Source organism: Sparus aurata, chromosome 14 (genome assembly GCF_900880675.1).
Source record: "Sparus aurata chromosome 14, fSpaAur1.1, whole genome shotgun sequence".
Taxonomy (NCBI): Eukaryota; Metazoa; Chordata; class Actinopteri; order Spariformes; family Sparidae; genus Sparus; species Sparus aurata.
The window spans coordinates 13,559,300-13,572,991 of NC_044200.1; the positions used below are offsets into that span (position 1 = coordinate 13,559,300).

Below are 13,692 nucleotides of genomic sequence, written 5' to 3' on the forward strand. Positions count from 1 at the left end.
AGCCAGCGGAGTGAGGATCGAACTCCCGCCGCCCTTCACCGGAGAAGACAAGCAAAGTTTCCCTTGCTGGGCCAGACAGTACGAAGTGGCTGTGAGAGCACTCGTGGGAGGCACCAGCGATGACTATGACTTTGAACTGGTGAGAATTTTGCCAACACGGCTGACCAAGGCTGCTTGTCTCCTGTGGGACAGCCTGCCAGCGGCCGTTCAGGCTGATTATCCTGCAGTTAAAGAGAAGCTGCTTGAGGCTTTTGGACAGAGACATTTTCTAGATTGTTTCAGAGCTAACCTCTCGGCTCGCCCCCGCGCTCCAGGGGAGAGCTTGGACGTTTATGCGGCGGACATAAGCCAGCTAGTGCAAGAAGCCTTCCCAGGTTATGGTGACATAGCCCAAAAAGAGGAGAAATTTCGGAGGTTCCTGGCGGGGCTCGACCCAACTCTGCGAGCTAAATGTCACGAGCAGGGGGCTACTGACTTGGAGGAGGCCCTGATCATCGCTGCCCGATGTGAAATGGCCAGAGAGACTTTGAAACTGGACTATGTCAAATTCCAAGCACACCACGCTTCCCCTGGGGGGAGTGCAACTGCCATGGTGCACTCCATTTCGGAGGGAGGAGGTGCGTACAAAGCTATAGAGAAACTTTCTGAGGACATGAGAGAAATGAGGCTGGAAATGAGACGTATGACGGAAGAAAACAAGCGCCTGAGAGTCAATAGCTGGAGGGATGAGTGGAGAACCTCTTCCCCAGGTTGTCAGTGTGTGTGTGGGGAACAGGGCTGCCAGTCACGTCGCCCTCGGGTCGAACCGAGAGGGCGGTCACCGGACCGTCGCTGGCCTGAGCAGAGAGCAGAGGGGGGCCCCGGGGACAGACCGCCTCCCCGTGCGACCTATGATGACAGAGCGCCCTCTCCAACCTGGCGTGGTCCTCGACCTCCCAGGGGCCCCTTTAATGATGACACACAGAGACGCCGAGGAGTACGGTTCCTCTCACCCAGAAGGGAAGACACCTCCAATCAGCCGGGAAAAGAGGTGTAGCTGGTGTTGCGGCCCAGACATCAGCTACATCCCCTATGGGCCCCCTGGAGGAGGAAACAGGTACTTCCCCCACAATTAATACACTGACACAGGACACTAAAGGGCAACAGCACACCTCCTACGTGAGAGGGAGCATTGAAGGGACTGAAGTCAACATCCTGGTGGACTCAGGTGCAACAGAGTCATTTATAAGTGCTGACTTCCGCAGAACAGCCCCAACACTGCACAAGCGCCCCCTAAAAGCTGACTTTGTTGCTGCACGGGCTGTGAATGGACAGATGCTGGATACCTTAGGGACCATAACAGCCACGTTACATCTGGGAAATAATTCTTGGCAGCATGTGTTCCACGTGCTTCGGGGGTCCACACAGACAGCACTACTGGGCCTGGACTTTCTGGTTCCAAACCGTGCCCTTCTGGACTATGCTCATGGCACACTGCAGCTATGGGACACGATCGTCCCGCTCCTGTGTGGAAAAGACTTGATTCCAGAGTGTTGCAACGTTTCTATAACCACTGCCACGACACTGCCTCCCCTCAGTGAAATGCTGGTGCCGGTCTGTGTGACACCGACCAGGCCCGTGGACCAGTCTCCTGATTTTGTGGGCTATTTAAAGCCCAACATCCAGAACAAATGTGAGTGTGTGGTGGCTCATGCGGTGACCTCCGTGAAGAAAGGGGTTACACTGGCCCGTGTGTTAAATCCCACACATCAGGACATTACACTGAGAGAGGGGACACATCTGGGGGAGTTTTTCTCTGTGGACGAATCAGAGATTGTGCCACTCACACATGCTCCGGTCAAGACAGTCTCTGCTATTTCGTCCACTGAACTGCCCTTGGTGTCCCTGCAAGAGTCTCCTGCCAGCCAGCAGCAAAAAGAAAAAATAGCTGCTCTGCTGGCAGAGCACCAGGAGATATTCAACATGACTAAAGGAGTGGCTGGTAAATGCACCCTCATCAAGCATAGCATCAAGACAGGCGACCATCCTCCTATAAGACAACGGGCCTATCGTGCCTCTCCAGATAAGAAGGAGGAAATTGATAGGCAGGTGGAGGCCCTATTAGAGGATGGGGTGATAGAGGGAAGCTTCAGCCCCTGGGCCTCACCTGTCGTTCTTGTTAAGAAGAAGAACGGTGAGTGGAGATTTTGCATTGACTATCGCCGCTTGAACAGTATAACTGTGAAAGACTGTCATCCTCTCCCCAGAGTGGATGACACGTTAGATGCACTGGCTGGCTCCCTCTGGTTTAGCACCTTGGATTTCTCGAACGGCTATTGGCAAGTGGAGGTCGCAGAAGAGGACCGCGAGAAGACAGCCTTTACCACTGGCCGGGGTCTCTACCAGTGGCGGTCGATGCCGATGGGCCTCACCAACTCACCTGCCACGTTTCAGCGTATGATGGAGCTGGTGCTAAGGGGACTTCCCTGGCAGGTGTGTATGGTGTATCTCGACGTTGTCTTGATATACAGCCCTACGTTTGAGGACCATCTCTGCAGCCTCCGCAAGGTTTTCTCCAGGATTCAGGCAGCTGGCCTCAGACTTAACCCTAAAAAGTGCCACCTCGCTAGAGACCATGTAGTGTTCCTGGGACATGTGGTGTCCCGCCATGGCCTGCAGCCTGACCCCCGAAACACAGACAAAGTGAGGAGTTGGCCCACTCCCAAGAATCCAACTGAGGTGAGGGCCTTTGTGGGACTCTGTTCATATTACCGCCGTTTTGTCAGAGACTTTGCACAGCGCGCCGCACCCCTGCACCGCTTAACTTGTAAAGATGTGCCTTTCCAGTGGACGACAGAATGTGATGCAGCCTTTGAGTACTTGAAAGGGGTGCTCTCTGCTGCCCCTGTAGTCACTATGCCGGACTTCAACATCCCCTTTAAAGTGTACACGGATGCCTCCATGGAAGCGGTGGGGGCTGTGTTAGCTCAGGATAAAGATGGACTTGAACGAGTGGTGGTGTATGCCAGTCAGTCCCTGTCAGCCACTGAGAAACGTTGGTCAACATTTGATAGAGAGCTGTGGGCTGTAGTGTGGGCTGTGCGCCAGTTCAGGCATTACATTGGTGCTGCAGCCTTCACCATTGTAACAGACCATAAGCCTCTGTTGGGCCTGCGTGGCATGTCCATTGACAAAGATCCTACAGGAAGAAGAGCAAGATGGATATTGGAACTGGACCCTTTCAACTGGGTCATGAAACACAAACATGGACATCAGCATGCTAATGCTGACGCTCTTTCGCGGAGACGCGAGTATGAGTCTGAGGCCACAGATAGCCGTCAACAGGAAATGGCGGCTCATGTGAACACCATAGACTCAGAACAGGAGGCACCTGCTCCCCCCTCACACCCCCCTGGGCCGCACCTACCAGCCGGCGGTCTCCAGGCCGCCGATGCCGCCACTAGAGGGCAGTATAGGGACATGAACAGGGAGCCAGATGACTTGTCTTTCTTGTCTTCACTCTCACAGGATGGAGCTGGCGTCGCGGAGCTGCAGCGGGCTGATCCTGACACTAGCAGAGTACTGGACTGGATTGGAAGTAATGGTTCTCGGCCTCCTCGGGACCAGATGAGAGGTCAGCCTCGGCGGCTGCGTAAATTGTGGACTGAATTTCCTCGTCTCTCTGTTGTGAATGGTCTTCTCTGTCGGACGGTGACCTCCCCCACCACGGGGGGTGCAATTTGTCAGGTGGTTGTGCCCTCCTCGCTTGTCCCAGAGGTGTTGCCGCATCTGCATGGAGGTCCCATTGCGGCACATTTCTCAGCAGACAGAGTATGGGAGAGAGCGAGACAGACTTATTTCTGGCCCTTCATGTTTGGAGATATTCAGCAGTGGTGTGAGCAGTGTGTCCCCTGTCAAACCCGCAGGGCCCCGGTGCCCCGGCACAGAGCACCGATGGGGGGGGTTCAAGCTAGCCGACCATTTCAGAGAGTGGCCACAGACATTCTAGAACTGCCAATGACTTCTAAAGGTAGCAGATATGTGTTAGTAGTCGAAGACTACTTCACCAAGTTTGTAAATCTGTATGCCCTCCCTAACCAGACAGCTCAGTCAGTAGCACAGTGTTTGTTTGACGACTATGTGCTGCTACATGGCATCCCAGAGGCGCTTCACAGCGACCAGGGCCGGCAATTTGAGTCGGAGATTGTGCAGAGACTATGTCAACTTTTGGGGATCACTAAGACCCGCACAGCCCCTTACAATCCCAAATCAGATGGCATGGTTGAACGTTTTAATCGGACTCTTATTAGTCAGCTGGCGAAGGCGTTGCTTGCCACTGGTGGAGAATGGGATGATTACCTGAAATCTGTGGGTTTTGCCTACAACACATCTGTTCATGCCAGCACCGGTTACACCCCATTCTATCTGGTTCATGGACGCGAAGCCAGGGTCCCAGTGGATGTTTTGGTGCCATCACAGCGGGGCCGCTGGGGGGTCTTTTCATCTCAAGGGGACTACGTGACCTCGTTGGTGGAGAAACTGGAGACTGCCTTCGGTGCTGCCAGACGGTCCAGCACCTGTGCCCGGGAGAAACAGAAACTGTATCATGATGGAACAGCCCGTCACAGGCCCTATGCTGTGGGGGATCTGGTCTGGCTCCGTAATCCTACGGAGGACCGGATGAAACTCGCGCCTCACTGGAAGGGCCCGTTCAGGATCCTGGCTGTGTTGGGCTCGCAGGAAGACGCTGGTCTGACCTATCGCATTGGCTGTCCTTTGGACTCTGACGGACATGAGCAGGTCGTTCACTACGATCGGCTGAAGCCATACACACTGCCTCTGCCTCCCGGTTCCCTCAGCAGTTCTTCCCCTCCTTCGGTCCTCTCACGGCTGGAAGATGGACTGTTTCATGTGGCTGAGGAACCACTCATCGCGGGTGGTGTAGGGTCAGAGTCTGCTACGGGTTCGAGTGAGCCCCCACCACGGCTGTCTCGGTTTGGGAGAGCTGTGAGGCAGCCTGTTCATTTCAAGGACTTTGTGACTGTTCAGTGGATGTCATGCTTTGAATGCATGCATAATGTGTGACGCAGTGTTGTGTTTCTTGGGGGGGGGTTCTTATCTGTATTTGCAGTTTGATTAATGCCTGTAGGGATCTATGTTTTGTTTTTTTGTTTTTTTTGTTGTTTTTTTATTATGCAGGCTCAAGACGGTACTGTTAGGTTATGAGGAAGGATGTGCTGCTCTTTACTGTTACTCCTTAAGGGTTTGAAGGTGTATGTGTCTTACATTTGACCTGTTAATTGATGCTGGTCATGTGTGAAACGAGGACGTTTCTTTTTGGAGGGAGGGAGGTATGTAACCTATCTTTATGTTGTGGCAGCCCTCATTAGATTTGCCATGTATTCATCACACAGGAGGTGTAGTTTTATTGTGAAGGGGGGTGACCGGAAGTGTGGTTGTTGTTGCCGAGCGCGGAATTTGTCAATTGAGGAGAAATAAAGGACGGCACTGTTGCCGCTGAAGACGGCCATTCGTGTCCTTTTATTATTTTATTATTCACTCAGTATAGGCGCCCTAAATCCTCGGTTACACTAATGACAATTTTCCAAAAAGCTGTTGTGCATTATAACCTCTCTCTTGTCCTTCTGTCTAAGGAAATCAGCCATGAATGTTTGTGTTTGACTGATCAGACTCCCAGCCTGAGAGTACATTCGTCTCTCACTAACACAACCCGACTACTCAGCACAGGATTTTAATCATATTATTTGTTTGTGTTTACAGAGAAGAGACGCCACCCTCTAAAGGTATGTTTCCCACTGCCTCCCTGCCATTAACTTCAGAAATGAACAGACGAGAGGTGTAAAACCAGTCAGACCTGTGTCTGTCTGATGGCATCTGTTGGTATGTCAGCTGGCTGGAGTTTTAGGATCATTCAGATTTTTGTGTTGCCAGGCAGCAACTTCATGACGAGTAAATGTAACATCAAATGAAGATTAGTTAATCACTAAAAAATAGCCATCATCAATGAATCCCAAAGTTTAGAGTTATTAAACATTCATTAATAGTTATTTTCCTTGTTACAAACACTGAATTCTTTACAAACATCAGTTGGTCATTCAAATAATGTTTATCTTAGATTATAGATGATCTCTATTATATAATACAACTTCTGCATGTAGTTTAGAATTGGGACACAGCTTTTGTCTACTTCCAATCCTCCATCTTACTTTACTCCTTACTGCAGTGTGTTTCTGTCAGATTTAGATTCAAACCACCAAGAAATAACAACAAGTTGTCCCAGTTGTAGGCAAAACGTTTCACAAACATATTAATCAGACGTCTACTTAGCTGCCTTGGGTACTTCCAAGAAACAAATCTTTTGTGAATGGACAGAAAGTAATTATTTTCTGGTCCCAGTCGTTATATGCCTTGGATTACACAAATGTTGTTTGTGGGTTTAAATTATATTTTTTCACGTCAAGAGTTTGACAGTCTATTGTGCAATTGTTCAGTTAAAGGCTGTAGAGAAAAAATGATGAGAAAGACTACATGTCGCATATGTGACGTCACGTCATCAACTTTTCCCTCCGCTGTCAAGTGGCTAAGTCAAGGTTCCTGTATTTCAAGATGCTGGTGTGTTTTGTACCAGTCCTCATTCGAGCAGGCACGGCTGTCTTTCGGATCCCTTCAGATGTGAAGAATCGCTGGCTCAGATTGATCAGGTAAGAGATTTGTATATGCGAATTTAGCAAAGATAACTTAGCTGCTACCCAGCTAGCAGCTAACAACTGGCGTAAGCTAACACTAACTTTAACATTAAGTTTAGCCTTGATTTTCATAGTTTCAGTACATCCTTATCCTTATCATTATTTTACACAGTTGGAGGAAAAAGAGTGAACCTTCTGGAATAGTGTGTATTTCTGCATGGTATGATGGTGCAGATTTTTATGCATGACTGCTCATACAGTGTGACATGTTATTAGCGCAAGAAAAAATTGTCCCGCTTAAATTGTCTTCATTGAAAACCCTCAAGCCAGTGCTCCTGGTGACAATCAGATATCCACATTTTTATAACCAATCAGTGCAGAAAACCACACAATTCCAAAGGGTGCACATACTGTGATAGCCATACGTTTCATCTGACTGTGTAAGAGTACTTTGGCTTCAGAGTTGTGATGAAGGTAGTGAGCAACATGTAATGATAACATTTACTTTTTAATCCACTCTTGTAATCTTGTAAATTTAAATACAAAATCAGACTGATCAGAGAGAGTCAAAACTACGGAGACCAGCAGCCAGCCTTGCATGAAATTCTGCTGGATTGTTTGTTGCCTAGAGTTAGACCAATAACATACACAAATGATTACTGCAACCGTGTCTGAATCAGTCTTTAAAGAATTAATTAATAAAAGGGATTTACTCATCCTTCATCAGACTTTAAAAGAAATCATGTTCTGCTTTGTTCACTTTCTCTCTTTTTGTAGGAGCAGCTAAAGCCCCCAACCAGGACTGATGGACACAGGAATTTTCAGGTCAAGTGTTTTATTAATTTTACTGCATCACAGTTAGCAGTGTCAGCATACACAGCAGTATCTACAACTGACCAGTGACCAAATTAAATTAAGCACTTAACAACCACGAACATGTCCACAAGTCTCCCAGTCCCTCAAATTGTGCACAATGCACCACCCCATGTCAATCATAGTACACGCAATATGTGGGATAGTGCCTTGTGCATATGTTGTGACTTTTCATCATGGCATTATTAATGCAATTAATTATTTAAGCACCAATCAGGCCTCACATGAACGTTTACACACCAAAAATGTAACAGTGTAGCTTTTTAAGTGAGTTTAAGTGAGCATTAATTCCATTTTTATCACAAGTTTATGTTTTCTATATTCTTCTCTCCTCAGCACCATCATATCCTGTTCCTGTGTGTCCTGCTTGCAAGTCAGCGCCTTGGATTTGTATACCATTTCAAATAAATTAAGTTGACTGTAGTTATGACCTTGAGCTGTGTTTCTTTGAGTCAAAAACAATGTTTGTGTTTAAAAACAATCAGACACAGTCTTTAACAGAATACACGCTTACTTTATTCCCAATGTGAAAGATGACAGTCATTTACCTAGATTAGTGTTTATAACTTAGATTTTATTCAAATCCTCAAGTTCAATATTCATGTCAGATAAATTGTATGGGCTGTGAGTGTGATTTTATATTTTATCACCACATACACTCATTTGTAAAAATCTTACCTGATGTTTCAATGGCTTAACTATGATATTAAGCCTAATTGCAAAGATATAATTACAGTGTAGGACAAAAGACTGGCAGAACAAAGTGTCTAAAGGGAAAAGGAAAACAAAACATACATATAGGCAAGAATATACAATAGGACTAACACCAGTCACTACTAGCAATGATAACACACTGACCATGACGAGGGCATTTGATGCATACTCATATCGGGAGCTTCATTTAGCTACTAGAGCTACGGCAGTTAGCTGGCTAGCAAAATATGTGAGATGATTCAGACTGGGTTTGGATATAGAGTAGACTACCTGCCTGACGACCAATGCTGCTTGTAACAGTTAGTGCAGCTTTTTTTCGAACGGACAGAATATGGTTACATACTGTAATATGTTTATTAACGGGATAAGGAAGACGCAGATCTGTTCCAGAATCACTGTTTATCGTATTTAATGACATGACGTCATTGCTATAGCTTTGTAACAGGTTTTGATGAAAGTGGCGTAGCTTTTCTGCTATACTGACTATTCCACCGTGATAATCTGTTAGGAAAACCACACAATAAATTCCGTGCAACAAAGCAGATCGGAACATTCATGTCTAGTAGTATTCATGCACACCAGCTGTTTACTGTCTTTAAAGCACCCGGTGCGTCTTGTCTAATTCTCAAACAGCAGAATGCTTAAATGCTATGTTAAGCTACAAGTAGGTCAATGTATAACATTAGCTTGGGATGTTTTATGGAAATGCTAACATATCTTTTCTTCCTCCCTCAAGGTGCTTTGCTTAAATTTCTCAGCCCTCAGGCTCTTCCTAAGGAACCCTCCACTGATGAAGGTAGAGTGAATTTCTCTCACTGAGCTGAGCTGTTAATAGTGACCTCTTCCAATATGCTAACCGTGAAATGGTCAAACGTACTTAACAGGTAATTTCAGATTTTTTTTCATTTATTTTCCTAGCTACACCATCAACTTCATCCTCCATTCATAAGGAAGAAGCTGACATGGAAGACAGTCGATCCAGTGGTGCCATGGCCTCCTCGACAGATGCATCACTTCTAAGTGCTGATGTTTCCTCTTTAGCACAAGGTACATAAGCTCTATATTTATAGCTGATATCCTGCACAGCCCAGAGTTTAAACTGATGTGTGAAGTGTGTGCTGTCATATTGTTAGAAAAAAAACAAACAGTGCAAATCACTATTGAATTCCCACCAAACTGTGTCACTTTTACCCATGGACATTTCAGAATTTTTAATATACAGTACTGCCTATCAAATTTCTAGGTGTCAGACATTTAGTTATTGTGCACTTTTTTGTTATGTATATTGGATTTTATGGTATGGTTGTGTTTTTAAAATGTTAAAATGTTCAAAATGTTCAATTCTTATGCACAGCATATGCAACAGGGGCCTCCATGTCCATTTTGCTTGGGGCCCCCAAATTCCTTGAAACGGCCCTGGTTAGGGATTTAGGGTAAGTGAGACATTGTAAACACCACTGTCAGTAATTTTAACAACCACCCTTGTCAGAATTTTGTACACCCTCAGTTTCAACGTGCTATCAAACCCTTCACCTTCCTTTTTTTTGTTCGCCAAGGCGTCCGCCTGTGCAAAGTTCAGCGATATGTGACGATCCTTCTAATCTTCTCTGCCCTGGTGGCATCACATGCCACATGCTAACACTGTTGCCAGTTCAAACGAGGTGATGAGAGATTGCTTGTTATCTGTCCCAGCTGCCACTCCTTGTGCTCAAAGGAGTGGTGATAGTGAAAAATAAGCTTTGCAAATGTTTCATGAGGAAGGAAATGTGCTCAAAACAGGTGTTGGACCTCAAGGATACACGCATGGAGTTTTGATATATAACACTGGATGTTAACATAACATTGTTTATTCTCTTTAGATTAGTCCTTTAAAAAGTGTGTGTGTGCGTGTGTGTGTCAGCTTACTTTGATGTTTGTAGTGGTGTATCGATACTGCTGAAAATGAGTACTTATACAGCATCAGATATTCAGAAACAATATTTTGTTTAATTTTAATGGTTAATCATTGAACTTGTTCTTTGATACATCAGTTAAACATTTTAGAGGTCGACCGATAGTGGATTTTTAAAGGCTGATATAATAACGATAGTTTGGAGCAGGAAAAAGCCGATAGCCGATTAATCGGCCGATATCACTCACTCGCTATTAGCTATATGTTATTATATGTGATTAATATATGATTAATATTACAAATCATATATTTAATTTAAACTTGTATGTTCAATTCAAGAATGATTTTGTTTTTAATTATCTTTTTTTTAAAGAATAAAGTCAGAACAGGAATTCATTTATATTTCAAATATAACTACATGTTTCCACTGCAGCAACAGTAACAGCAAAGTCACTATATAAACTCTGTAATATCTGGAAACAAATCGAAGGGGGGGGGCTGGTTTGTCTCAGCCAGCAGCTAAAGTTTACAAGAAATTGCCAGATTTTAAGATTCATGGCAAACTAAGATGAACAGACTACACACAGACAGCTTTCATTTTAGCGTGTTCTTAACAAGCTGTTAATTGTTAGCTTAACAATCACTGTGGTTGTGTAAAACGTGCCGGTGGAAAATGTCGCTGTTTATGCTTAAATATGATGCACGTTTATGCTTGTTGAACAACTGGCACTTATTGCCTCCGCCAAGGATGTTATGTTTGTTGACTTTCAACCCGCGAATAACAATAACGCGTGACGCCGTCTCCACCTGGGTCACTTCTCGGGGCGTCTCTCTCTCTCCCATGCTCTGTGTGTGTGTGTGTGTGTGTGTGTGTGTGTGTGTGTGTGTGTGTGTGTGTGTGTGTGTGAGGAGCAGCCCCGCCCCCAGTGATCAGAGAGACAGAGAGCAGGGCAGGGAAGAAGCAGTTTATGGCGCTGTGGAAAAAAAACTGCAGCCATCGGCTACTATCGGAGCCAAGTTCTGCCAATTCCGATAGTTTGTAAAACGTCCTATCGGCGCGGATTAATCGGCCAAAACAATTAATCAGTCGGCCTCTAAAACATTTCATAGCTCACTCTGCACATTCATTGTGTTTATTTTGTCAAAATACTTCCAAACATGAATGTTATATCTTAATGTTAGTTCAAGTGATGTCATATAAAGCACAGGTTTTTTTATTTTGGCTACATGGATCTGTGCAGATATTTAAAGATGGCAGCAATATCACTAGGCCCAGTGCACTGAGTATACAGTGTGTATATTCATTGTATTCCCATCATTCCTATCATTACATTAACAAATAGTGTTTATTATTATTGCAGGACTGGTTTAAAAAAAGACTGTCATAGTGGTTGTTGTTGTTGTTGTAGTTACTCAGACTTATATCTGCCTGTCATCTCTGCAAGGCCGGATTAATATCGCATTGAAGCTTTCCTGGTTAAATGAAAGGTTAAGTAAATAAAAGAATATCTATTTAAATAGTTGACAGTTTGAATTAATGAGGGATTGAGACACGGATCATCTGCCAAAGTGAACTCCCTTGAATAAATAGGTACATCATAATGACTGTCATTCATTTGAACCCACACTAAAGAGAACAAGTTTAACAACAGATTTAAACCTTTTTATATCTTAAAGACATTATAATCTCATACAGTGTTTGGTTTAGTATCAGTTTTCAGGCTCTCCCCAGTTCTGTCATTTAGTTTGGACATTTTCTCTCCTGTTGTCGCACCCACACACCAAATATAATTTGCCAGACCTCTCCGTGCCAAACCAAATCTGTAATAGCCATTAAATAATGGATTACATAATTGAAGGAACCCTGCTGTCGGTTAAAAGGCCTCATGCTTGAATTTCAATCAGGGCCCAAGGTCATTTTAAATTTGTTTCCTTAAATTAATCAGTTATGTGAGTAATGTCACAATATGTCATTTGTAACCCTTGTTATGTAAAGGTGTATGTATTCACTTACCAAGTTTCTCTTTATATTTTAATTAAACTGCCTTCAGTCCACATGCTGTTCTATACAAACCATGACTTTCTTGTCTCTTGTCATTTTTTAAGGTCCCACGTTGCCCATGGCCACTGTCGATATCAAAAACCCCGAGATCAGCAATGTTCAGCTTTACCACAACAACTCTCAGGTGAACAACATCGTACACTCCTCCTTCCCCAAGAGGGAGAAGAAGAGCAAGGGGAAGAAGAAGAGGTTGACCAAGGCAGACATCGGCACACCGAGCAACTTCCAGTAAGTGATCAGGACACTGGCAGGGATTTGAATAAACACCATTGTCTCTTCATAGAGATCTTTGAACTTGTGGTCGAATTTCGGTTTCTGTTTCCAGAGACAGTGTGTTCTTTTCAGATAGTTTTTTAGTGTTGCTTAAATTTTCTTTTAGTTCAGTATCAGTTTTATGTTTTTGTAAGTGGAGGATGGGGGTTATTTGTCAAGTTCAGACTAAGTATTACAGAACAAATGATACCAGTGGGGGAAACTGCGTACTTAACTCAGTAGATGTAACCAAGATTTAAATAGAGAAAGATAACACAACAAGAGTATGTAAGAGTAAAATATATAAAGTACTAAAAAAGTACTGAAATATAATACGACATCCGAGTCTCAATAAAAGTATGCTGCAACGACTCCTGATGCTTCGTGTGTTGACAACTTTTGACCAAATTGACAGAGACTTAAACTAAGACATGCCCTGTTTATTTTTATTTTAGTTTTCTTAGTGCCCAACAAAATTTCAGTTAATTTTATTTTTGGATTTCAGTTAACTGGAGTGTATTTCTTACAAGGGATAGACCGATTATCAACCCTGGCCGATTATGGGGGCCACTATTCAGCATCACAATACACATATACAATACACACATCACAATGAATAGCCAATAAGCACTAAATAAGATAATGTCACATTTATCAATGTTCATAGCTCAATGGTTATGACTGAATAACTGAATGGTTATTCTGTCGGTGTGATCGTCGAACATGCAGTACTACAGCTACTCGTCTGTAGGTCTTCCAGTTCACATAGACCGAGGCTCCTTAATCCCTCTCGTCCATACACTATGAGAGCTGGTCAATCTGGGCAACGTATTAATCCAGGCTGTCTATTCGGAATCCAATCCTATACAGCGTGTTCAATGACTGGTAATGCAGGGAAATCTGTGCTGTGCTTTCAGGAAAAGTCCGTGACGGCTCTTACAGTCCTTAATGAGATGCTGCAGGTTACCAGTGGGCCACCTGTAGATTTTTCAGCAATTTGATCAACCTCAGTGTGCATCTTTTCTTTTTTGTTGATGCTCTCTCTCTTCTCCCACAGGCACATCGGGCATGTAGGGTGGGATCCAAACACAGGCTTTAATGTAAGTGCAACACAACACAGTAATGCAAACGTCTGTGCTTGTTTTTACGTGTGTGTGTGTGTGTGTGTGTGTGTGTTTGAGACCTCTACATACGCTGAGAAACTTGGCCCCTTG

At 44.5% G+C, this 13,692-nt stretch overlaps 1 protein-coding gene across 1 annotated transcript in view; it reads left to right on the forward strand.

Moving 5' to 3' along the window:
* The window catches only part of LOC115595458 (neural Wiskott-Aldrich syndrome protein-like), a 26,746-nt gene continuing 13,054 nt past the window's right edge, over positions 1 to 13,692 (forward strand). The window contains exons 1-7 of the mRNA XM_030439986.1: positions 1 to 139; positions 5,761 to 5,783; positions 6,607 to 6,701; positions 7,464 to 9,069; positions 9,192 to 9,320; positions 12,271 to 12,454; positions 13,536 to 13,578. Coding sequence (XP_030295846.1) covers positions 8,946 to 9,069; positions 9,192 to 9,320; positions 12,271 to 12,454; positions 13,536 to 13,578 — 480 coding nt within the window. The 5' untranslated portion in view covers positions 1 to 139; positions 5,761 to 5,783; positions 6,607 to 6,701; positions 7,464 to 8,945. The remainder of the gene's footprint in view (positions 140 to 5,760; positions 5,784 to 6,606; positions 6,702 to 7,463; positions 9,070 to 9,191; positions 9,321 to 12,270; positions 12,455 to 13,535; positions 13,579 to 13,692) is intronic.